The sequence below is a fragment of the Poecilia reticulata genome, linkage group LG7 (genome assembly GCF_000633615.1).
Source record: "Poecilia reticulata strain Guanapo linkage group LG7, Guppy_female_1.0+MT, whole genome shotgun sequence".
In the NCBI taxonomy this organism is placed as follows: Eukaryota; Metazoa; Chordata; class Actinopteri; order Cyprinodontiformes; family Poeciliidae; genus Poecilia; species Poecilia reticulata.
This window is the reverse complement of record NC_024337.1, coordinates 23,163,931-23,189,686: the sequence shown is the minus strand read 5'-3', so window position 1 is coordinate 23,189,686 and position 25,756 is coordinate 23,163,931. Positions and strand designations below refer to the sequence as shown.

Below are 25,756 nucleotides of genomic sequence, written 5' to 3'. Positions count from 1 at the left end.
AAAACAAATCAAATTATTCTGTACGGTACTGCCATTTAAGTAAATTAACGTTTTAAATGGAAATCATGAGAGGAGGCATGATTGAGCAGACATTGAGAGTAAGTATACTTTTTGCAATATGTATGTGCATGTATCATCAATGTTTTTATGCCTCATTGACTAGTAGACAAATGTAGGACAGAAAAAGCAAGAGGGCCAATGATGGAATAGGAAAATAATTTTTTTTAACTTTGAGAAAATATTAATCTTAAAAGATTTTTGTTAGAATTGCTCACAAATCATGAGTTATAAGAAAAGCTGCATGTGGCCTGACTTAAACAGTGGATGAAAAGAATAATTTTCACAGCTTACATATGGATTAGAGCCAAAAGGCTTAGAAAAATAAATACATCTCTTCAGAACGCCTGAACAACTGTTTAAGACTGCATAAAAATTACAATAGCTTTTGGCAAGCAATATATAACAAAATCTATGGAGCATCAACATTTTTATTTAGTGAAACTCTGAACTAAGCTGACACATATAGAGGACAGATTTAAACTTGTGGTTCATCAGTTTATGTCAACAGGAAACTAATTTAATTCTGAAAATACACAGAAAAAAGAAAACACTTTCTGCAATTGTTTTTTTTTTTTTTTGTTTGTTTTTTTTTTTTTACCAAAATACCAAGACATAATTTAATGAAATGCAGTGAACATTTCCAAAACTAAATTAGCACTAGAAGATGCAAAAAAGAAACAAAAAACACCTGCGATTGCTTTGTATTCACATAAACAACTCACGCAAAAACATAACAACAAAATTCCTTTAACTTTATTAACAACCAGAACTGCAAACCCTTTGTTGCTTAAATGAGGCACAAAATAATAAATGCATAAAAAGTAAATGAGCATAATGCATTTCACATGAAAACTGTTTTCTGAAGGCCACCGCTTTAACACTTAGAATCTGTCAGCTGGTGTTTGTTGATAAATCCGTAATTACCCCTTTTTTTTAATCTGTAGCCTTAATAAATCCTTTCAACCCTTTTATTTGCAATAATTTTCATTATGTCAAGTGTAGAAAACAAACACTGGTCCAATGAGACAATGAAGAGACAATCAAGTTTCCCCACTCCCACTGTGATCATTTACAGTCTAAGATTTCAGTAACAAAGAATTACAATCTGGATATCTTTCTGATAAACGTGTGCCGGACATAAAAACATTTATTTTTAGAGGAAGAACAAGTTAGGATTAGCACACATACACAATCAGGTCTCATCTTTTCCGTTTGTCCTTTCAGATTTTTTTCCCTCTTTCACATTAATTTCTCTTCAAAGAAAAACATATTTCAAAACCATATAAATATGAAATGACTCAAAAATAATTTAGTGAGATTTTATTAGCTGCTGTAACATAGAAAAAAATAATAATTTACTATTAACCTTTGGTCTCACAAATTGCATTATTGTATTTAATACATCTACCAGAGAGAAAGCACTTAGCTAAACCTAAGCCCTAAAGCTTTCTGACCCCCATTGAAAACTGATAGGACGAGTCTGTAACTGCAAACACAAGGTCCGCTGAAGGTAAATTGTACATATTAAGGGTGTCCGCCAGAGTCATTAGCAGGCGCTTAATGAGATGTCACTCCGATATTTATCTCAGTGATAAGTTTATGGGGCTTTCGAGTAAAATGCTCCAGGTAGAAGAGTTCGGACTCTCCTTGGGTCACCTACAAGGTAAGAAGAAGTCCAGCTTTGTCTGTCACGGCTAGACAGCACCTCAAGCTAACACCGCCACCACTGAGTTCCCTCTGCAGTACCCAGCACTTAGCAACAGCTTTCGCAAAACAATCTCTGCAGGTTTTCCACTTCCAATGTGGGCCGTAATGCATAACAAGTCTAAACAGTTTCCTCTCAAATGTTTAACCACTTCACCAGCTGTAACCTGGACGTAGTGCAAGTATACTCTCCTACATTTTTTCTGAACGGACAGGGCTCCCCTCCTTCTGAACCCCAACTAGAATTTCTCAGTACCAATGCTCTGCTGTGTGCTTTTCAGTAGGCTTACAGTCCTCTAGTAAACGCAGAGCTAAACAAGCATTTCTCTCGTCTCAACTGTGCAAGATGCCACTCATCATCTAATGGATAATAATCCAATGTGGATAATCTGCCTCTAGATTAACCACAGTAACATTTTCATAGGGAATAACGCACTCGTTTCGTCAACGATTTAGATGTGGATGCTATGGTGGCGGACCCTGCCAGAGTCGATATCGACTCTGCGAGCCTCGGCAAATGCCAGGAAGGTGAAGAGGCCCATCAGGTTGACTGTGGTGATGAGGGCAAACACTGATGCCCATGAGCCTGTGGCCTCAATGAGATACCCCGAGAAGTACACCATCAGGACTCCTGCACAGAACGAGAACAGTTACCATTCTGTCAGCTAAAATGTGTGGCTTGAGTCCAAGTTCAAGTCAGACATTTCATGTTTCTATTTGTAAAATTTGAAAACTACACCCATCTCTTTCTACTTTACAATTATGCACTACTGTGTGTGCAAAATTGTAAAATCTCAACAGAATACACTGAGTGAATGGTTATAATGTGACAAAATATAGGAAAGTCCAGCAGATGCACTTTTACTAGGCTCTGTACATGAAGAAAAATGTCACAGGACTATTTGTCTTTACAGACCCCGGGCTGTCATTCTCTGCTGACTGCTTTATTCACTGGCTTTAATATGCTCTTTTGATGAAATATGCATGGATCATGGGAGCCAGCAAACCTGACAGCCACACATCATCGCAAACTTTGAATTTAGAAAAAAGGGAACCAGTTATCATTTATGGTGTTCCAGCTTCTACTGCTTAAATATTTATCATAAAGAGATTTCTTAACTAAAGAGAAACTCACCTGAGAATGCCCCACATGTATTCATGATTCCTGTAGAAGTGGACACAATTATTAACATTTATACTATAAAAGATCCAACATTAATATTTAGTGTTAAAGCTCTATTCATTAAAACTATGAATGTTTTACTCACCAAATAGAGCTCCGGCACAAGAAGGAGCGAGATCTTGAACATTTAAAGAAACCCCGCTGTAACAGAAATGTTTTGTTTTTTAACATCAGTGCAAGAAATGTAAAAAAAAAAAATGCTTTGATTTTGTCAATGAGGGGAGATACTTATATTATTATTCAATCTTCCAAGTACACAGTCAATAAGGGATAAGGCAGTAAAATGTTTTGAGTATTATTGATGTGTATTCAGAGAACTAATGTTAAATGACAAAATTTTTCAATTTCAGGTTAACAGCTTTGAAACTTGCTATACTATTTCCTTGCTTTCCTCCAAATCAGCAGTAAAAGAATATTGTACAATCCAATTTGCTCCAGGAAAAACTGATTTTCTCACATACAGGCTTTAGAATTCAATAACGTACCCTGCTGCTCACACATCGTGTCAGAGAACAGCGGACTCACACTAGTCACTTTAAGGTGTTTTAATCTGCATGTAATAATATGCTCAACATGAATTATTCATGTAATTTTTGATATTGTTTACTAAAACAACAGCCTGATTAGATAAGGTTAGAAATACTCATTGCCTGTTTCAGCAGGTAGGTAAATTTTGAACAGAAGAGCTTGAAATGAAATTTAAAACTGCATGCCAAACAGGAACAAAGAACTGCCAAAATTACCTTTGCTAAGCTGTGCACCAACTACATCATTCTGTACTTTAAACTGAAAACATAAGTTTAAAAGAAATTTGCCACGAGAGACACGAGATATTGCATGTTTTGTGGCGGTATAAGAGGAAATAAATTAAATATTCAAAGTACAAAAACACAAGACTGACAAGGCAGAATGACAGGCATTGTGGGATAACGTGTGAGCCAGTACCTGTGACTGAACGTAGTGAGACCCATGGTGGCCGACACAAAAGCTACAGCCCAGGAGAACGTGGTATTACCACACAACAGGACCGTGAACACACTGGACACACCCATAGAGAAAAACTAACAAGAGGAGGAGACAAAAAAAACACACACACAGTTTGCTATATGCAAGAGAGACTATTAAGAAGAAAAAGGAAATAGACTAATAAAATTCTGATTAACACAGAAGTAGACTAAGAGTCTGCAACCAATTTAATCTAAACAGCCAATTTGCTTCTAATTGGCTGTAGAAAATGTTCAGTGCTACCTCGGTATGTTAGACTGACAAACATGTCTTACATGTTTCCAAAAAGAGTAGAAAAAATAACTTCTATTAAAATCTCTACTAGATAGAAATTAAACAATAAACCACAAAGGACTGTGTCTGTTTTTCCCACATTTGCTGATAGCTACTATTAGTTTCGTTCTAGCGCAGAAATTCAAGTCATTCAACGAGCAGAGAAGGAACCTGCTAAAACTACATGAACCATGACTGACGTTCAAGCCTGAGTTTCATCTCAATATTATAAATATAATCCAGCGATTCACTGCAGGAAGGATAGAGAACCTTTGGCTGCAGAAGAAGATTAAGAAGGCAATTCCAAATATTGTACCTGCATTAACTTCCTTACTGAGGCGGTGTCGAAACCTGAAGAGATAAAGACAGGAATAAGTACTTGCTTTTTCAAAAACAAATACTACCCTTATGATATGCATTTCTCAGGTTGCGTACCTTGACAAATAAGATGGTCAGATAGGCAGCCACTAAACAGAGACGATGGTATGGCTACCAACCAAGGAATGACATTGAACACCCAACCCTGTAGAGACATTACACATTCAAGCTTAGCAAGTGCATGATAGTAATCCACCAGATTTTTTACTTCAAATATAGCTAAAAGAAAACAGCAATCTTCATATTCAACTGCTTGATATTTGCAGCTGTTGCATCTGCTTTACTCAAATTCATTTTGCACTGAAATAAAAGTCAGGGGTCGGACTGGAAGAAGAATGAGAGGATGGTGCCGTTACCTTGGCGTCAGGGAAGGTGTCCTTGAAGAAGGTTGGCAGCCAGGATAGAAGGGTGAAGAAAGTGCTTGCTGTGCAAAGGTGTGTTACTATCACAGCACTAATTAGAGGGAGAAAAAGACAGAAACACAGGAGCAATTTAGTTCTAGTTTTTTCTAATACTGTTCAGCTATCTTTACAGAGACAATTTGAACAAGTTTAACACAAGGTCTAACTAACTTAACAGAAGTCTTGTTTGAGGACTTCTGCTATTCCTCGCTACACAACGTATCAACACAGAAAAGTGGGTTAAAGTCAACCAACAGTAGATCATTGTTTCAGGATCACACCCAGTGAATTCTCACATGTTCCTCTTCAGATAATAATGAGTGTATATGCAAATAAAACCAAACAACAGTTATCTGTCAGTAAAACAGGATATCAATTGGATAAAATTTTGCATTTCTGTGCTGACTGGCAGGACAGACTGTAAGAAATAAATTAATTTAATTTAAAAATAAAAACATCAACACTATTAAAAAAAAAACATATTCATATTTTAAAGTCCATGTCAAAAGGACCATGCAGTCCATTATCACCAACAACCTGAGACTTTAGTCTTTGATAGTTTTTTTATCCTCTTGGAAAATGTTAGATATTTCTCTAATAGCTCAAAAGTGCCTGTGTGGTCTAGTGCCAAAATACATTTCTGACATGTTAGAACCATATGAAGCAGCTCAGACTTTGAGAACATCAGGTAATTGCCTCCTGCTGGTGCCCGGAGTCAGAACGATACACAGCAAGGCGGTGTTTCAGTGTTATGCTCTTAAAATCTGGAATGCGTCTTTCTGAAAAATTAAGCACCAGATACTGCCCAGAAAACATTCTACATTATGTGCTATCTTAGTGTGGAAAACTAGACAAACACAAACGGTCGAACACTTTAAAATGTGTCTGCAGGAAGCTATGAACCATGACGGACTTTCTCCAGCACCCAGCATCACAGTCTCTTGGAAACAATGCTATTGCCCCCGAATTAGGCGCTCTGGGAGGAAGGACATTTCAAAGCTTTAATGTCTCAACTTTTTCTGTTGACATGAATCCCTGAATAAGATTAACTTAACTTAAGTTAGCGTAGCTGCAGAATACAGAACACAAATGCATTTCTTTTCTTCGCAGACACACAGGCTGGACTGTTGTCTTACCAGACTGCAGGTTGCTTGAGGAGTCGTGCCCAATGCCTTTTATTAAGTTTTGACTGGGTCCCACCATTACCCAGGGACTCAAGTGTAATTATAGGGCCTGCACACACACACACACACACACGAGCAGACAAAAATTCATACATTTCAATTACACATCAAAACAGGTACATGATAAAAGTATAAAACTACGGCAGTGGTGCTTCTGATGCAGCTAAAGCTTCTCTTACCTTCTCCTTTAAGCAGGTATTTCCACATGCAGTAAGCCCAGAGGACTGACAGAAGACCAGACACATAAAAAACACTCTCCCAGCCATACAGATCCAGCATGAGAGAACCAACACCTCCAATCACAAGAGTTCTTTAAAAAAAGAGACAGAGAGGGGACCAAGTCAAAACAAAAACATCCTTGTAACTCGATGTCCATGCACAGCATGACCAGAGCTGACACAGTCACAGGGTGTATACATCTGGTCGTGAATGGATCAGATAAGGTTGACAAATGGCTCTTGAAACATAACTTTTTGATTCACACCAACCTAAATTACTCTTTTCAAGAAGGTGTTTTTCCAAGGAAATACTGATGGTTTTCCAACCAATCTTCATTCCGTGCCAAACATTTGACTCACCCCAGGTAGGAGCCACTCCCCACGGTGCTCATGAGGAAGCCTCGCTCACTCTCAATCACCTTCTGTGAGCACAAGCTTGCCAGGGAAGGGTAATGAACTCCTAAAGTCAATACACAGACAAAAAGAAACGGGAAGGAGGATTCACTTTTAGGAAAAACGACAAAAAACAACTTAGCTGAGACAAAAAGCTTGAGCTTAAAACTGCTTAAGGTGTCTATTACTACATTTGATTTCTATAACATTTTATAGCAATGTTGTGCTGCTAAATAACTCTAAATAAACTCTTGATGCTACACTGGGCAGAGTAAACATGCTGTAATTTATTGCTTCCACAATCAAGTATGTTGCTTTATGATTATTCAATAAACATAACAGTCACTTCCCTTTAGCTGAAATCAGATATTTGCATACACGGCATAAAATAACACACCCATTTTTCTTTACTGTGTAACATTAAATTAAACTATATTTTTCCTGTTTTAGGATATTTAGAATTACTGAAGTCTAGTAGAAATTCTAGTCTAGTCCTAGACTAGAAACAATCTTGTGAAGATACTATTGATCCTGCTAATAATCTAAAAGGGGATTTTTTTTTTTGTGCAATAATAAGCAATACTAAGTACATAAAACAGTAAACGTTTATTCTGATTTAACATCAGACAGCAAGAAAAAAGGTTATCTGCCTTCCTATACAGCATGGGAAAATATCTGGTTTAACTGCAGTAAAAAAATACAAATACAAAGCAATAGGATGTGGACAAAGCACTTCTCACAAATATCTGTATTGTTCTACTGTGATTGCAGTAAAAATTGTCAAAGGGTTTCAAACTCATCAAGTCACATCTGTGTTATTGTGACAGAGATAAGTCCTCTCAAGGTCTGGATCTTTAAACCACGCTGACTAATTCTGGAGCGATGAGTCATCTCGCGCTGCTTGCCAGTCTCACCTTGTAACAGGCCCATGAGGAAGCGGGCCAGCGTCATGGAGAAGATTGGCTGGGAGCAAAGGTGGGCGAGGATCGGAGTGAAAGCTGTCATGGACCCCCAGGCTGCTGCTGACAGCAGGAGGACCTTCTCACCTCCCACACTAGAGAGACGGAGAGAGAAAGAGATAAAGACACATATATATAGAAACAGTTGTTTATTTTGTGATTTCAAACACTTGTAACTGGCATAACCTGTAACACTACATTTTTTGTTAGCGAATGTCCCTGAGATGACATGTTCTTTAGGGACTGGCCTTTAAAAATATCTGTGACTAATCTGAATTTTACATGTCTCCCAACCTGACTTATTCTGTCTTGTAATACAAGTGGTATGTTTCAACAAAAAGATCACACTAAAAATATTAGTTTACTGACCTCTTAATACATTTTGGTAACAAGTAATTAGGACATGAGGTTTTTATGGTTCAGCAGTAAGCAAAGATGATCCATCATGTTGACATACATTGCTAAACTAGACTCTTAACACTTTAAGTATTTTATTTCAAATCAGTTCATGATGACAACACTCTTCAGTGTGGATGCCGCTTTAAGTGTATACAACTGAAGTCAGAGGAAGAACAGAAATATAAATGGATATCTAGCAGATAAATGTTTTCTACCACAACTTGAGATATGTCTGCATTTCCCTCACGCTGTTCCAGAGAGAGTAAAATCTAAAAACGCCTAATGAGAAGTTGAACAGGAAATGTTCAAAGTGAAAATGTGGTCAGTCCTTTTGAATCCTTAAGTTAAGGTAAGTGTTCACATTCTCCGGTAAAGAAGCAAGCAAACTACATAGAAAAACAGAATTCTCCAATAGCCTGAAGAATAAAAATGGTACAAAAAAAAGGGATTGGACTTGTAAACAAAATATGAAGAAATGACATAATACAAGACTGTCGGCAACAATGGATCAATCATTAAAATGTACACTGTAATTTTTGGATTCTTGCACCTTACACATGCCATCTCTGGGTGCCCCTGTTTCGTAATAACCCTGTTTGCAACTCCTAACCTGATAATGTAGACAAAGAATCTAACTAATTCAGTGCATGATCTCCCAGGCTAAGTAAACACTGCTGCACTTGTTTGCATCACCGCTACAGAGTGGTTGACCACAGCCTGCAATGTTTCACAATATTCCAAAGACCAGCAGAAAGCTGAAAAGAGTCAAACGTTTTACTTCTAAAAGCGTATATACATAAGTAGAATAAGTGTCATTTCTAAAGAGGATTAGAAGTCGGCCCTCTAGTTTACCCTGAGCAATGACTATATTTATGCTGCCACAGGCTCGCTGGTTGCTGGAAAGGATATCCTAACCACGCTTCCTCGCTCTGCTATTTTCTCCTGTAACTGTTCATGTTTGCCATTTTTCAATACTGTAAGGATAAATATTGCTTTCTCTGCACAGAAAGGAAACCTGGCTCAATCCTTTACTGTTTAGCTGTGTATCCTACCTAGACAGCCGTTGCTGACAAAAAAAACAGCTTTCTTTTAGAATGATTCAAACTGCTTCTGTCACCATGCTTCTGTGTTTAGTTTTATCTAATCTCTAGACAGCCATTGCTGACATTAACTATTTTTTCTGACTTTGATTTTCTTTGGAGCTTAATGATTCCTTATTTTACAGTGGCTTTTCCCGGGAAGAAGACATGGAGCGCTTCCATTAACTATGTATACTGTCTCTCATTTACTGTCCTTCAGGAAGCAGTCCTTGCCCAGGGATTCTGTGTCTTATTTGTTTTCTTTCCTGTACTCTAAACTCGTTTCAAGTAGCGGAAAATGGAGGCTCATTCTTGCTCTGCCGGAGGTTTCTTAATTTTAAAAGCAAAGTGGTATTTGCCCACTGTTGATTCAAATCAGCTCAGTTTATTTACTTCACAACATGTTATCTCAAAGCACTTAAAAAAAAAAGTAGATTCCATCCTATCATCCATGCATTTCAACTGATACTACTTATTAAACAATTTAGTAAAGTAGTAAAGTTATTATTGAAATAGGTTAAAACTATTTTGTATGTAAGGAAAACCCAGCAGAAATCCATGCTACATAAAATAAACCAAAATAAGCTGAAGGACATGCGCTTACCGGTCACTGACGTAACCGCCGAACACCTGGGTGAAGCAGTATCCCCAGAAGAAGCTGCCTAGCACCATGCCGGACTCTCTCTTGGTCCAGTTGAACTTCTCCGCCATGCTAACGGCACAGATGGGCATCGCCACACGGGCGCAGTAAAGGAGGCATGTTCCCAACAGCAGCACCACTGTCCATATCCTCGCCACTGGCCTGTGAAAAATGGAGGACGCAGACTAAATTGAATGGACTCTAAAAGACTCGCAGGGAATCACTGGACTTAAAAAGAATTAGTAGGAGATGTGTTATCAGAGACACGGAGTTTGTGAAGGCCCCTCTAGAGAACCAACAGGAGTTGAAGTGATTTAAAGAGAACTTGGTTACACATCCTAAAAGTAGAAAACCAAACAAACCTTCATCTCAGTAAGTCACTATATCATTGAGATGTTAGCCAAGCACTGCTGGAAAATGAAACCAGCATTTCCATAAAGCTTGTCAGCAGAGGGAAGCACAAAGTGCTCTAAAATGTCTTTTCCAACAGATTTGCTGACTTCTGTCCTGATAAAACACAGTTTACCAACACTAGCAGATGAAATGGCTCCCTAAATTATAGCTGACTGTGGAAACTTCTCACTGGGTCCAAACAACTTTGATTTTATGCCTCTCGTTTCTTCCTCTGGACATTAGTTTCCAAGTGAGCTGCCAAATTTGCTTTCCTCTGAGAAGAGGATTGAGCAACAGTTCAGTACTTTTTTTTGCTCTCCTAATCACAGGTAGGATGCTTCTGACGTCACCTCTGGTTGAGGAATGGCCTGGCACGATGAATGCAACAGTTGCAACCCAAGTCCTGAACAAGTTTGTGTGGGATGCCTGTTCAACTACAGATACCGGTTGCACTCCACCCCTTGTAAATCATCCAAAAACCATTAAATCGGATCTGTTTCTTAATTCTGCCATTCCTGTCTTGGTGGCACCTTTTCCTAACATACTTTTTCCTTCCACTCAACTATCTAGATATAGCATTCTCTTATTCAGCAATAACCTTTTTATGCGTTACCCTCCTTTTGAAGGATCGCATTGTCTGCTGAAAATAAACGAGAAATAAACACTTGAAATTAAACTCTCTGTGAATAATGGATTTTTTTTATAATATCTAAGTTTCACTTAATGTGATTTGACAACTGAAAAAAAAAATATTTTAATTTAAATATAAAAATACTAACAGATTGCAAAGACGGGCAAAGAAAAAAAGAGAAAAGAATGGACTATGTTGTCTTTAAAGAATCGATGCTGACTCGGATTAGAAGTGACTGCTCCCTCATGGGAACCCCAGCACCCTGCTGAGTTGCTACGTGGTGACGTCAAGCCCTCATCACAGTTAAATAAATGTCTCTGCAAGTGTTTGAAACGTTACCTCGGCCAGTTGGAGTGCGCTTCAGGCCGCTTCTTGTGACATCCAGGTGCTCCGATCTTGTCAGGCGGGACGTTCTCCTTGTGACAGACCAAATCTGGACTAGAGCTCTTTCCATGTTTTTGAATAACTGCCATTCAACGCGAGGTGACGGCAGACTCTTGTCAAAGGCTCCTGCTGATGACTTTCACCCTATTTTCGATCTGTCAGTGAGGAAAAAAAACCCAACAACGTGTGGAGGTGGAAGGAGGGGGTGGTAGTATTGTCGCGGTCACATTCACAAGGTTTCGATGTTTGAGTCTATTACCAAGTCGCGGAACTAAAGCTAGAGGAGGGAGTGTGTTGCTCCTGATGCCCTGGGAGGAATAATCCACGTGTCACTTTTTCTCTTCAGCCTCCTCCTCCTGCTGCTTCAGCCTGTGAGGCTCGCAGTTCTCCGCGCGGTCGATAGGGTTAATCAGGAAGTGATTCAGATGTTGGGCTTTTTCTGCACAGCCAGTCCCTTTCTTCTTCCGCTACAGTTTCATGTGATGCCGTACATTAAGTGTTTCAGCCTTCTGTGGCCTCTCTAAACGTGACGTCGCAGTAAAACAAAAACACTCCCCTCCACGCGCTGTGTTGTCCCGTCCACATCGCAGCGACGGGGCAGCTGATGAGGCGTTTTCGGGTTGTGGGGCTCAAAGATGCGCAGCGTATTACGTTCTTTTACCCTTCTCTGAAATACATTTAGAAAATGTCTATTTTTTATTTTTTTTAGTTGAACTAAAAAAAATAACATTGTTAGTCTCAATGCGAATGCATAATTAGTTCAATTACAAAATTCGATGTCTTTTGAGGATTTCATGTAATAGACCAATGAACATAATTGTGAAATCGGAGGAAAACATTAAAATAGCTTTCAGTCTTTTCTCAAATATTTTTCTCTCCCCTGCACCGTTTTGTTTTGTTTTGTCACGTAAGAAAATTCAACGAAGATTGTTGGGGAAACGTCACAAAAGTCACGAGTCACCCAATGCACTTAATTATTTACAATACGATATTAAGTATAACTGAACTTTTGGCATGTACGGCAAGTACAATGAGTAAAAAAAACCCAAAAAACGTACTTCCTCATAAAAATAATTAAGATGAGGCGTAAACACTCCATTCTGTTATCTTTAAAACCCGACCAGAGACTAACAGCTCAGTTTGGCTTGTCTCGTTCAGGATCTTATGGACAAATTACAACTAATGAGATGTACTTGCTCTACTTAATGACTAGGAATTAAAAACGAAGTTGGAAAAAAAATATCTGTTTTACAGCTGTACAAAATATTAACACCAAACTATTTTATGTGAAACTGATCATATTCAGATTAAATTATTAGCCTGCAATATTTTCCATTTCTAAAGTGATCTATAAAAAAATAACATGAAATTTCCATGAACAGAAGCACAAGTTTCATGTGACTTGTCATGTAGGATAAATCAACTTTTATTGCAAAATAATATACCAGGGAAAAAAAGCACATCAGAATATAGCCAAGTCGCTACAAATGTAAGTCACTCATACGTAATAGTCTAATAGTGTCTCCATGTTTGCAAGTGTATTTACCCATTCACATCTTTGAACATCATGTTACTCAAGCTTATAGTCACAGTATGCTGCAAATTTTGTTTAATACTCCAGTAATCTTATCAAATTATTACCATAACCTAAACCTTGAGGGGTTTATTTACGATTGTGTATCTATCACAACCTTTACCAAGTGTGTAAATAAAACATTATGATTCTTAAATTTAACTTTCAGCCACAGTAACCTTAAACACTCCAAGTAATGCATATTGACTATTTTCACCACATGTAAGTACCAGATGAAATTCCACCGGTTGAAATGCGTTTCCTGAAAGAAGGATTTTATTTTAAGAATTGCACATTGAGCCAGCTGTTTTTCCTGATGAAACCCTGCATCCTTGAAGTGGGCACACACACACACACACAGACCATCAGCCTAATTTAGGCTTTATTTACAACCTCCCCTGCCAACAACATTCCCTGCCAACAGACAGAAAAACTAGAGTAAATAAAACATTTTAGCTTTACATAGACAAATATGTAAATTATAATACCAAATAAAGTAACTGGTTTGGTTGTTATAGAGTAAGAAGTAACCTTAAATTGCAATCAGTCCAGTTCAGAATTAACAAAGTATCAAAAGGCAACCCTTACAAAAAAAGAAAAGGTTGTACTCTAACTGATTCAGCTTCCTGGGTTATAAATAGATAAGGAAATGTGTCCGTTCTGTAACAACATGTTATTTATTTAATCTGAGTCTTTATTTGGGGTCTTCGATCGTTCCCTTGCTCAGGTCAGTCATTTTGGGATACTTAATTTTCTTTTGGTCGAGTTCGTTCTGAGCCCAGAGCAGTAGCTTCAGTAGCTTGGCCAGCTTTGGAGTAGATTCTCTGTTTTCGTAGTCTAGTACACACTGATTAACCTCACTCCAGACCTGGGAGAGAAAGTCAGACACATATTAATGCTTTTATACAAATAGAAACTTCACTAAACAGTGAATATTATTCTCATATAAAGAAAACATGAGGACAAAAATAATTTCTAATATTAAACATATAGAAACATTACATAAACTGTTCTGATTGGAGATTTTGTTAATACTTTGACAAACCACATATTATCTGACTCCATAGTTTTAATGGTTATGCTGCAAATAATCTTTAATGTTTTATAATGTGCATTCCTATACAATAATTTTGCAATTTTTTTTTGAGCAGCTGCTGTCCTGGCCTTAATATAACATAACCTGATAATAAAAATAATGATTATTTATACAAGAATAGAAAAGGGGCTTTTAGAGATCTTTTTGTTGTTGTTGTTATTTTCATGCCATGTTATCATAACTTTTATGTATTTAACTCTACTGATTTCAGCAGGGAAAATAAGACCCAAAACACAGAATAAACCAACTTACTGAACTAAAGATCCCAATTTAATCTCAGAAAATGTTATTGTAAATGTGTGTTCACTCTACCTTTTGCCGCTGCATTATATTGAGCAGATCTCCAAAGGGAGACTCTTCAGGGTTGTCAAACGCCAACAGAGCCAGTGTCCTCTCCATTTCAGTCAGACACTCTCGGCTCTCCTCTCCTTGCTCCGCTAACTGCGACTGGGCAAATTCAAGGGCAGCCTCTGTCTCCCTCAGACGAATCAGCTCAATAAGATGCTGCTGCTGCATATTGCAAAACGGACAGGTGCAAATTATTGAATAAAAAAAATACAACAGAGTAAGTCAAGCAGTTGAAATAACAACCAGAAAATAAAGTTAAGCCGACGACTTTGTGTTTTACAGTACCTGTAAGTGAAAGTACAGGTATCGGTTTGTATCCAGCAGTTCTGGGTGCAGACTATTGATAAGCGCAATGGCATCCTGAATCTGTCCTTTTAATATCAACTCCCTGATCTTAATCCGTTCATCTAAGGAGTCCAGGTCCACACTGGGCTCTATTCCTGACTCCATCCTGAACTTTTCTGCTGCCTCTTTGAATCCCTCTGTAAAACATAAAATTAGGTTTTTTTTTTTTTTTTTCTAAAGCAAACAGCTGTTTACGTGAGTCCGACGATGTCGGTACGTTACCTGTAACCAGGTAGTTCATTATCAGTCTATTCATATCAGCTCTTTGAATGTGGACATTGTTAAGTTTATCCATCCACTCTTCCTTTGTTATGTCCTCCGGCTTCTCTGCATAACTCATTATGATGATGAGATCCTACAAGAGGGTAAGAAGGCCGTGTTAACAGCAAACAAGATTATTTCATATATTAAACACTTAGGATAATGCACAGCTAGCTATCTATTCTAACAGAAATATGAAACCGGAAACTGAAAATAACAACTGTTACGGCCTTCGGTGAAAAACACAACACTGAAGCCTGGCTTCCATCAACACGGATCAAAACACAGAACATGTCGGTCTCCAGATGCAGATATTTTTCTCTACGTAAGACCTGAACAAGTCGTATCGTGCTTAATTTGATCTGTTTTCCTTATCCTACCACATACTTCCAATATAACGTATAAGTTATTCTTCACAATACCTGAAATGTTGTTGCTACTTCCTAACAGTAGCTAGCTAGCTAACGAAGGATGAGCCGCTTCTTCTTCTCTTAGGTTTTTTTTTTTTTGGCGGTTGGCAAAAACATTAGGTGTGCATTACCGCCACCAACTGGTATAGAGTGTGAACTGAAACGACGCTAAGACTACTTTAAAACAGTTGGGCCAGCAGTTTTGTAAACTGATAAATCATTTATTGTGATTGTGGCAATTGCTGTGATAATTTCTCTTTAGTGCGTCAATAAAATGTAATTCTATTTTCATTTTAGAAGAAATGTAGTTAATCAGTTGAACTCTTTCATTTCTACATTTCTGATATTCGGAATATGTTGATCATCTACTCCACAGAACTCATTTAAGCACTCCAGTTATAATAACTGCCTGATACTGAATATTATGAATATTACATTAATACTCGTAACTTTTATAAGCGGTTGAATTAAACTCGTATTTATTGACGTAGCCTGCAATAACAGAAGGAACATGCCATGTAACCTCGACCATAATTTCGTGTTGGAAAAAAAAAAGATTTACAGTGAAAGTGTTAGTTACATATTGAAATTAATTAATGTATTTATTTATTTATCAATATTTTTAAGTCTGTTTTCCAATGTTGGAATTATAGTTTGAGATGTCTTTATAACTTTTCTTGGGCATTTTGTTCTACAGTTGCCGAGTGCAGACCCCGCCCACTACACCCCTCCCGTTTACTGTTGCCCTGGTAACGGCACAACCAACTTTTGGATTCCGACATTTTTGTAGAGGCAACATTTGAAGACAGCGATATTAAACCACAAACAAAGGTCCTTAAACGTATTGATACTTCACCATAAGCCCAAAGGTAAACGTATTTGGTGCATTTTGTTATTATGTGCAGATGTTTTTTGTATTTATAATTACTGTTAGAATATTCAGCGTCTCTTAATGTTATAAGACGGAGCCAGCTTCAACAAAAAATAAGGGTTAGCAAACCAGCAACAAACTTAAAACGACCGTTAAACTTTCTTTCCCCCCAGGTGGCTATTGTCAGAAATGGCTACCTCTTCGGGGATTTCTAAAGCCAACGTGGAGGGCCTGCCAAAGCTACCAGTTCTGCCCCCAATAGAAAAACTGAGGGGAGCTTTGGAGAGCTCCATTATTGCACAAAATGAGATGGCGGAAGAAATAAAGAAGAGAGAAGAGGCTCACAAGAAGCTACTGAGACAAAGGAGAACAATGCAAGAAAAACATTTCCAAATGACATTGTAGGTGTTTTTTAAACTGATAAATCATTTATTGTGATTGTGGCAATTGCGGCAAATATTGCTATTGAAATTGATCATCAGTTTTGACTGTTTGCTGTACAATATGATTTATTGCAGGATCTCCAGAGCAGTGGAGGCTCGCGAAAAGACCAAAGAGAGGGAAGCTAGGCATGATCCTCCTTCTCCAGAACCAGAGATTCCACGCCGAGTATGCATATTTTTATTTATTGTTGGGGTGGAACATATGAAAGGAAAGTCTCTACAGTTGATGAATTTTTTATGATATGTGGAGACTGAATACCTACACAAAAGTACATTATGTAAACAATATAATCTGGTTTGCAGGTCATCATGTAAAATTAGTATTTTATTCCTACGGTAATAGTGCAACTAAAATCCTGGTTCTCACAGATTTGTTATGTGACCATGCTGTGATCAATCAACAGAATCGTTTTTTTCACTTCCACCCTTAACCCTCCCCACCTCCACGAACAGATCAATTAGCTATCAAATAACAATAAGAACGTCAGGGACGATATTGTTGATCTGATCAAGGAATGAACATTAAGAACATAATGTGGAAGCTTGGTGTAAAGGTCACAGGTGTTTGGGCATTTATTGAGAAATGGAAGAAATATCAATCACTTGATTTAACAAACTTCATAATTAATTTACAAAGACATTCACTTACAATTATTACTCTACACAAGTGAAAATGGAGCAGGAAGAAGAACAAAATACTGTATAAAGCAACAAACCATACCATTTTTAAAAAACTTTTCTGTAATGTATTTTTTTTATTAGTTAAAACGCTTTCTCTGAATTAGAGAAGCTGTATTTGTGAGAAAAAATGAAAATCAGCAGAGGATCGAATTTTGTTTTCTCAACTGTATGGGGACATATGGCTTTGTACAAACCATAGTACAAAAAAGAAGAAATATTGCAAAACTAACTTCAAACTGTTTTTACAGATTCTGTGTGATGAACGTAATTTTTTTTTTTTACATTTTTCAGAAAAAAATTATTTCAAGATTTTTTTTAAAACACCTATTGCTTTTATTTTGTTCTGCATTGTTTGAAGATGAAATACAGATTCATGAAGCATTGTGTAGAGAGTCGACCATTCGCTCCAATCCAGAAAGAGTGGCTAGACTCAATGGTTGCCCGAATTTCACCTGAACTGAGAGGGCGCCCAAAGTCAGATACACTTCTTAAAGAGCTTTGCACGGAGGTCATCGAGGAGTTCCACAACGTGATTGTCCAGTACACAGGTACCGCTAGTTACATGGGTGTCCAAATGTATTCGCACCCCTTAAACTCAACACAAAGTAGTTCAGAATTGGACAGAGGATTTTATTTAGGGGTTATAAGAGTAAAGAGAATGAATACACACAGATACATTTTATACAAATATTTTGAAACCATTCAGATTTTTCTTTCTAAAGTTATTTTACTTTGTGTTCTTTTATATATAATCTTAGTAAAATACGATGAAGTTTGTTGATTGAAACATGACACAATGTGAATGAGTTTAAGGAGTGTGAGTATCTTTACAGAGAAATATATTTGGTTTGTGCAAATGGAGTTTAAGTAAATCATGTCTTCTTATAGCCTTTTTGTCTTCTTTTAGTGGACTCAGTATTAAAGGATCCCGACAGAGTAAAAGAAGATTCAGAAATACAGAGATTTGGCCAACCAACGTGAGTTCTACAATAGGCTTCATAATTATACAATAATTCATTTGTTTTGTTTGACTATTTTTTAAAGATTGCCTTTTTTTATTTCTCTCAAGGGTTGAAAGCTTTTGCCATTGCACCTTTACAAAAAGAGTGAAACTTATGAAACGAAAACTCCATATTCTGCACCCAGTGATGCAAGCTATATTGGATATTGGCTTTGTGTCTTTTACCGGTATGGTTTTACTTGAGTCATGTAGATGCAGGTAGGACTACATTATCAAGGTGAATAACCACCTCTAAGTTGTAAGTCTTAAGTCTCCTGTAAGGATTTTTTTTTTTCTTCACAGAGGTTTTGAACCCGTGGATTGTAAAAGTGTACAGAGAAGTGCAACTGTAGAGTGCGAGAAGAAAGAATCTGCAATTATGAATATCTGGTTTCCTCAAATCATTCAATTATTAACAAATGAGGAAATTGTAGGTGAACTGAAAGAGGAGCAGCAGAATGCTTTTTACAACTGTGCATCTACCCTCATGTCCAATCAGGTATTTCAGTTTTTTTTTATTGCCTTTACTTTTAAGAATATGTTTGTATGATGTAATTATTTAAAAAAAATATAGTGCAGGACACAGCTACAACCTGCAACTGACTGATGTTTTAAGGTTCCTACACTTGAAATTGTTTCATTGAGAAATGCGGCAGACAGATAATCTATGAGGTTTCTTTCATATTACAAACAACTTCTCAGGTATATCATGACTTAAAGTAATATTTTCCCCCCATATTTATAGTTGAAGTTCCTGCTTCAGCAAAGTGTAAAAAAGTTTGTCAGCTTTTTCGACCCAAGCAATCAACACTGCTTGCCAGTGTTCCTCATGACTTTGACATTTGATGATGGAACAATGGGCACTTACCCAACTCTCAAAGATTTAGAAGATTCTGTTTTGGAGATACTCAATTCCATAGCAAGCTCTCTGCAAGTAAGATTTCTGATTTTAAGCTTAATTAGTGTTTGTGTATGTGTGTGTGTTGAGAAGAAATTGCCTTGTTATTTATTTATAGAGAGTACAGACTGTGCAGTCTTGGTTGGCCCAAACTTCATCTCCATGTGTGGATGCCAGTGTTCCCGATGAGGACCTTATTTGGGCTAAGGTCACTGTGACAAGTGCTGTGCGCAAACATTTGGAGGAACCTGACAAACATTTGAAGGCCTATGGTGATATAGCACTCATGCGCTTCTCATTGGCATAAACATTATTTTGATTTTGATCCGCAAAAACATTAAAATAACCATTAAATCAGTGGTCATACTCACTGGGCCATTAATTGAATGGAGTTCATCCATTCTTTTCTTGTGGTAAAATGTTTATATATATATATATATACTTTGTTTTATATATATATATAAAAAACAAAGTTAAGAATTTTTGGAGGCATGTTTTTGGTAAACATGTTTGAATTTTGTGTTTATATTACCTAATATTAATCGGGTCCATGTGATACATACAGGCTTAAATATATGCATCCACACCCACTAATTTTTGAATTAATGCAATGTGGTACGTTGTAGAGAGACCAAACACATTTTCTAGCCATCAGCATGTTTCCACCATGATTGTGGCTGGATGTCTGACCACTCTTCTTAGGATTCTTAGTAGTCTTCTGGCATGGACCTGCCTTTACGATAGTCTCACCTCACTGTGGACACTGACACTGGTATTCCACCATTGTCTGGCTAATCCTTCACAATCACATGTTCAAGATCCTTATCTTAAGCAAATTTTAAAACTGGTTTTGAAGGGTAGAAGGTTAACATTTACCTTCTGGAGTGGTGCTGATAAATGACATTTACATTAATTTGTGTTTTCATAGAAATGTGAACCCATATGAATATTTTTTCAACCTGTGATAGAGAAAATCCACAATAAATTCAAATTTGTCAACAAGAATCTTGTTTTTAAAACTTAAGAACGTTCAGTTTTGTATGCTCATTCCATGCTGGGAAAAGAACAGCAAAAATGCATAATTAAAAACCAAAAACTATTGCGATTATATTTAAACTTCACATTAGAAACTGTGTCAATTCATAACTTGCTTTTGTGGTATATTTTGAAGTTGAAAGCTATGACTGGCTTGTGAATGGAACTGCGCAGATGCAAGTGGACACTTTTCTGGAAGAGGAGCACACTTTTGAAGAGTTTACTGAAGTAAAGAATCTTAAAGCTGAACTTCATTCATGTTATGACACATTATGACCTCGCCATTTCTTGGTTTATGTCTGAATGTATTTAACCTTGTCTGGTAAAGCAAGTGGAGGAGTTTCATGCACTCTCAAGGGAGATTACCAACCTCCCATCGAAAGTCTACTTCCCAATGATTCATCTGGGATGTGAGGAGCTCAATCAAAGCTTATGTGATAAAGCCAAAATGTTTGCTGACATGCTTCTGACAACACTGATCACCAAACATCGGGAGCAAAATCTAGAGTAGGTTCCCCTCCTGTGGCATTTTCAGTCAAGCCTGTCTCTCATTTCTAGACATTTTCATGGTCTCATTATGCATGATTTATTTATTTTTATGTGTGTGGAAAGGATCTGCTCTGAATTTGAAATGATCAAAGAGAAATCTCAGGAAGTTCCAGAAAACATAGATGCTATGGCTGAGTTGGTAGACTACATGAATTTGAGCAAGACAAAGGGTCTTACAGGCCTAAATGAAAAACTACAGGTGACTAATTGGACATTTGGTCTTAAGCTGTTGTGTCTTGCAGAAAACAACATTTCTTACATCTCATATACACTTACAGGAAGCAAGCACCAGGCTTATGTATCTCTTGAATGTCCACTTAATTGAACCAGAGGATTTGGAACTTAACTCGACTGTTTTTCTTTGGCCCAAAAATATACTTGATGCTTTTGAGCACCACGATAAGGTCCGTCTTCTAAACTATATCATTCTTTAAATTTCTAATGTATTTATTTTTTAGATTTGACTCTGCGCACGGTTGTTATTTTCCAGGTGTTGCAGAATGCCAAGTACAAAGGAGAGAAAGAGCTGGTAGAGAAAAGGGAAAAACTAATGATTGACCTTGAAAGATTGGGAAACTTGTCAGAGCAAATAGTGGAATGCTCTCGCCTGGATATGTTGCAACAGGTACAGTGTCATTTCGGCTGTTACATAAACCTACGATCGTTTTTTATGTTTTTTTATGAGATTATTGACCAGTTTCGAATTCACCTGTCAAGCATGGGGTGTTTTAGCAAAATTTATTGTTGCTAAAACAACAACACATATATAATGCATTTCAAAAGTATGTATACCCACTGAACGTTTTCCACATTTTCTCACATTATTACCACAAACGTCAATGTATTTTAAGTCAAGTTTATTTGTATAGCACATTTCAGCAATAAGGCAGTTCAAAGTGCTTTTCATGATAACAAGATAATACAGTTACCAATTATGAAATAAGCAATAGACATTACATTTTGTCAGATGCCAATATCAAAATTATCAAGAATATTCATTATCAAGTACACATGAAATAAACTGATCAATGCTGTAGTTGTTATTAGTCAAAGGCAACAATAATCATGTGGGGTGTTAGACTTTATTTAAAGAAACAATGTTTTGGCAATTTTGCTGTTTCTGGAAGCTTGTTGTAGATTTTATGGTTTTATAGAGAAGAAGACAAAAAATGCATGGTTTTACAAAATAAAAAAAAGTCAAAATTTGAAAAGTGTTGCATATACAGGTCCTTCTAAAAAATTAGCATATTGTGATAAAATTCATTATTTTCCATAATGTAATGATAAAAATTAAACTGTCATATAGTTTAGATTCATTACACACCAACTGAAATATTTCAGGTCTTCTATTGTTTTAATACTGATGATTTTGGCATACAGCTCATGAAAACCCAAAATTCCTATCTAAAAAAATTAGCATATTTCATCCGACCAATAAAAGAAAAGTGTTTTAATACCAAAAAAGTCTACCTTCAAATAATTATGTTCAGTTATGCACTCAATACTTGGTCAGGAATCCTTTTGCAGCCTTCAAGGTGACGTGGCATGGAGACAATCATCCTGTGGCACTGCTGAGGTGTTATGGAGGCCCAGGATGCTTCGATAGAGGCCTTTAAGCTCATCCAGAGTTTTGGGTCTTGGTCTCTCAACTTTCTCTTCACAATATCCCACAGATTCTCTATGGGGTTCAGGTCAGTAGAGTTGGCAGACCAACTGAGCACAGTAATACATGGTCAGTAATACCAGTGGTTTTGGCACTGTGAGCTGGTGCCAGATCGTGCTGAAAAAGGAAATCTTCATCTCCATAAAGCTTTTCAGCAGATGGAAGCATGAAGTGCTCCAAAATCTBCTGATAGCTGCTGCATTGACCCTGCCCTTGATAAAACACAGTGGACCAACACCAGCAGCTGACATGGCTCCCCAGAMCATCACTGACTGTGGGTACTTGACACTGGACTTYTGGCMTTTTGGCATTTCCTTCTCCCCAGTCTMWRRMAMMTTGGTTTCCGAATGACATGCAAAATTTGCTTTCATCCGAAAAAAGTACTTTGGACCACTGAGCAACAGTCCAGTGCTGCTTCTCTGTAGCCCAGGTCAGGCGTTTCTGCTACTGTTTCTGGTTCAAAAGTGGCTTGACCTTTGACCTGGGGAATGCGGCACCTATAGCCCATTTCCTGCACACGCCTGTGCAACGGTGGCTCTGGATTTTTCTACTCCAGACTCAGACCACTGCTTCCGCAGGTCCCCCAATGTCTGGAATCGGCCCTTCTCCATAAGCTTCCTCAGGGTCCGGTCACCTCTTCTCGTTGTGCAGAGTTTTCTGCCACACTTTTTCCTTCCCACTGAGGTGCCTTGATACAACACTGGGAACAGCCTATTGGTTCAGAAATTTCTTTCTGTGTCTCACCCTCTTGCTTGAGGGCGTCAATGATGGCCTTCTGRACAGCAGTCAGGTCAGCMGTCTTACCCATGAYTGYGGTTTTGAGTAATSAWCCAGGMTGGGAGTTTTTAAAAGCCTCAGGAATCTTTTGCAGGTGTTTAGAGTTACTTTGTTGATTCAGATGATCAGGTTAACTGCTCGTTCAGAGAACCTTTTCATGATATGYWMATTTTTTGARWCRGGGATTTTGGGTTTTCATGAGCTGTATGCCAAAAYCATCAGTATTAAAASAATAAAAGACTTGAAATATTTCAGTTGGTGTGCAATGAATCTAAAATATATGACAGTTTAATTTTTATCATTACATTATGGAAAATAATGAACTTTATCACAATATGCAAATTTTTTGAGAAGGACCTGTATATGTATTACGCTGTTACTTTGGGTCAACCCTACAGCAAAGTAGTCTTTCCACAAATTTATAATTTGACAACTTGACTTTAACTGATCCATTCCAACATATGCTTTGACATAAATCATCTCATTGTTTCTCTCACTATATGTTTAGGGTCAATGTTCTGGTGAAACTCCAACTTCTGCCCGAGTCTTCAGTATTTTTTGCAATCTCTAACTGGGTTTTTCCTGCAGTGCAACTTTAAAGTTCCCAACAGGTCAATGTGCTGTATAGGTTTTCCACTACGCATAGCTTGTTGCATGTATAATGCTTAAGTTTGGTTTCATCTAAACGGAGCACCTTCTTCAACACCTTTGCTGTGTTCCTAGCATAGCTTGTGGCAAACTTTTAATTTGAAAATCTCATGGCACCAATACTTTTCTTCTTACTGCTCTTCAATGAAGACAGGACCTACCTAAAAATTTAGATATTATTAAATAACATAAATGTGCTTAAAAACGTAGCTATGACTTCATCCCCGACTTGTCTGGTTCTCTGCTTGATTTCTGCTATTCTGTTTGTTACCAGCAATGTTCTATGACCTTCGCAGAACAGCTGGTTGTATAATACAATTTAATTATTCACACAGGGGGAACTTCTAACTTCTGAAGGCCAGTAGTCGTACTGAATTTTATTTAAGAGTATCAGACTAAAGGGGGTTGAATGTATCTGCTACACTTTTTAGATTTTCATTTTAAAATAGAAAACCACAGAACTTTGTTTCACTTTGTGCTAGTCTGTCTCATAAAATCTACGTAAAGTTCATCGGCGCTTGTGGTTCTAATAAGAAAAAAATAACATAAAAAAGGGACACAATTACTTTTATAAGATATCTATATGAAATGGAGGGTAACATACTTAGTCAGCTGTTTCTGCAACTTTCATTATCTATGGCTACCCCAAAGCCATAATCTCATTAAACATACTTTTTGAACAGTATATTTCAAAGGTAAGAATGATACAGAAACTTCTCCGGGATGCTGAGGAGGCAGTAGTCATTGTTAATAAGGAAGAAGTCTTCTACCAATGGGACTTGACATATTACCCTGAAGTTGAAAGCATCAAGGAACACATTGAGCCATTCCACAAGCTGTTTGTATTCGTCCTTAAATGGCAAAACACAGAAAGCAGGTCTGAAATCAGTCCCTAAAGTGCAATGTTTCGATTTTAATAACACCCTGTGATAAACCTGTTCTCTATTTGTGAGCAGATGGATGGATGGCTCTTTCTTGGAACTAAATGGGGAGACTATGGAAAATCAAGTGGATGAGTTTTATAGGGAGATTTTTAAATTACTGAAGTTTTTCCAGCAGAAGCAGTTAAAGGCTGCACAAGAGAAGGAAAAGATTTCTGGAATAAAAAAGCATAAGATCTCTGAGGAAGAGGTCAAAAGGCAGGATGACCCAGCAGTAATTCTGTGTTCTGCTGCTATGGCACAGATCAAAATGTTTAAGGTATTTAAAAACTGCTGATGATTGAATTAACATAGCATAACATAACATTTTTTTTACTGGTGTGTAGCTTTTAATTTGTGTATCTTTGCATCAACAGGAGTATGTTCCCATCGTGTCTGTCTTGTGCAACCCAGGTATCAGGCAACGTCACTGGGACAGCATGTCTAAAATAGTCGATCATGACCTAACCCCTAACTCTGGAACAACATTACGCAAAGTTTTAAAGCAAAACTTAGCACCTTATCTGACTGAGTTTGAGTCTATCAGTGCTGCTGCTAGTAAGGTGAGACTCCCTTAGAATGTTTAGTTTTGTTTTACAGGTTGTCAAAAAAGTCTATGATCTGGATGTAGGCCGCCAGCCTTGTAAACCGTCTTTCATTGTAGGAGTTTTCCCTGGAGAAAGCCATGCAAACCATGTTGCAAACTTGGGACGGTGTTGCCTTCAGCCATCAACCTTACAGGGAGACTGGTGTTTCCATTTTGACTGCTTTGGATGATATTCAGACAATGTTAGATGATCAAATTGTAAAGACTCAAACAATGAGGGGCTCACCTTTCATCAAACCATTTGAGAAAGAAATTAAGGTAGACTGTTCTGGAGACAATTTCCGTTATGAACGAGTACAGCAATTTTCTGAAGTTTTCATTGTTAAAAAAAAAAAAAAAATATATAT

General features: G+C 37.4%; 3 protein-coding genes across 4 annotated transcripts in view; 1 reads left to right on the top strand and 2 right to left on the bottom strand.

Annotated features, from left to right (window-relative positions):
- Positions 1-791: 791 nt before the first annotated feature.
- slc17a9b (solute carrier family 17 member 9b) lies at positions 792-11,903 on the bottom strand. Of its 2 annotated transcripts, XM_008413934.2 has the most exons (14): positions 11,544-11,903; positions 11,240-11,439; positions 9,841-10,038; positions 7,714-7,853; positions 6,767-6,866; positions 6,368-6,498; positions 6,141-6,237; positions 4,960-5,056; positions 4,661-4,748; positions 4,542-4,576; positions 3,893-4,008; positions 3,033-3,088; positions 2,900-2,929; positions 792-2,395 (listed from the first exon to the last, which is right to left on the bottom strand). In XM_008413934.2, exons 2-14 carry the CDS (start codon positions 11,371-11,373, stop codon positions 2,217-2,219), a joined length of 1,401 nt encoding a protein of 466 aa, XP_008412156.1. In that variant the 5' UTR covers positions 11,374-11,439; positions 11,544-11,903; the 3' UTR covers positions 792-2,216. The 2 variants fall into 2 exon arrangements, with proteins under 2 accessions (XP_008412156.1, XP_008412157.1); XM_008413935.2 differs by lacking the exon at positions 3,893-4,008 and having other exon boundaries at positions 2,274-2,395; positions 11,240-11,903.
- A 783-nt stretch (positions 11,904-12,686) lies between these two features.
- Positions 12,687-15,434, bottom strand: LOC103467501 (glucose-induced degradation protein 8 homolog). Its single transcript, XM_008413936.2, has 5 exons — positions 15,330-15,434; positions 14,869-15,001; positions 14,587-14,783; positions 14,266-14,463; positions 12,687-13,725 (listed from the first exon to the last, which is right to left on the bottom strand). Exons 2-5 carry the CDS (start codon positions 14,984-14,986, stop codon positions 13,552-13,554), a joined length of 687 nt encoding a protein of 228 aa, XP_008412158.1. The 5' UTR covers positions 14,987-15,001; positions 15,330-15,434; the 3' UTR covers positions 12,687-13,551.
- Positions 15,435-16,074: 640 nt separating this feature from the next.
- The window catches only part of dnah12 (dynein, axonemal, heavy chain 12), a 36,922-nt gene continuing 27,240 nt past the window's right edge, over positions 16,075-25,756 (top strand). Inside the window, exons 1-18 of the mRNA XM_008413937.2 lie at positions 16,075-16,186; positions 16,362-16,589; positions 16,707-16,797; positions 17,671-17,860; positions 18,220-18,289; positions 18,382-18,531; positions 18,616-18,811; positions 19,058-19,246; positions 19,329-19,482; positions 20,382-20,473; positions 20,574-20,752; positions 20,858-20,993; positions 21,073-21,198; positions 21,285-21,419; positions 24,566-24,759; positions 24,839-25,082; positions 25,180-25,365; positions 25,467-25,667. Of these exons, the coding sequence (XP_008412159.1) occupies positions 16,378-16,589; positions 16,707-16,797; positions 17,671-17,860; positions 18,220-18,289; positions 18,382-18,531; positions 18,616-18,811; positions 19,058-19,246; positions 19,329-19,482; positions 20,382-20,473; positions 20,574-20,752; positions 20,858-20,993; positions 21,073-21,198; positions 21,285-21,419; positions 24,566-24,759; positions 24,839-25,082; positions 25,180-25,365; positions 25,467-25,667 (2,745 nt within the window). The 5' untranslated portion in view covers positions 16,075-16,186; positions 16,362-16,377. The remainder of the gene's footprint in view (positions 16,187-16,361; positions 16,590-16,706; positions 16,798-17,670; positions 17,861-18,219; positions 18,290-18,381; positions 18,532-18,615; positions 18,812-19,057; positions 19,247-19,328; positions 19,483-20,381; positions 20,474-20,573; positions 20,753-20,857; positions 20,994-21,072; positions 21,199-21,284; positions 21,420-24,565; positions 24,760-24,838; positions 25,083-25,179; positions 25,366-25,466; positions 25,668-25,756) is intronic.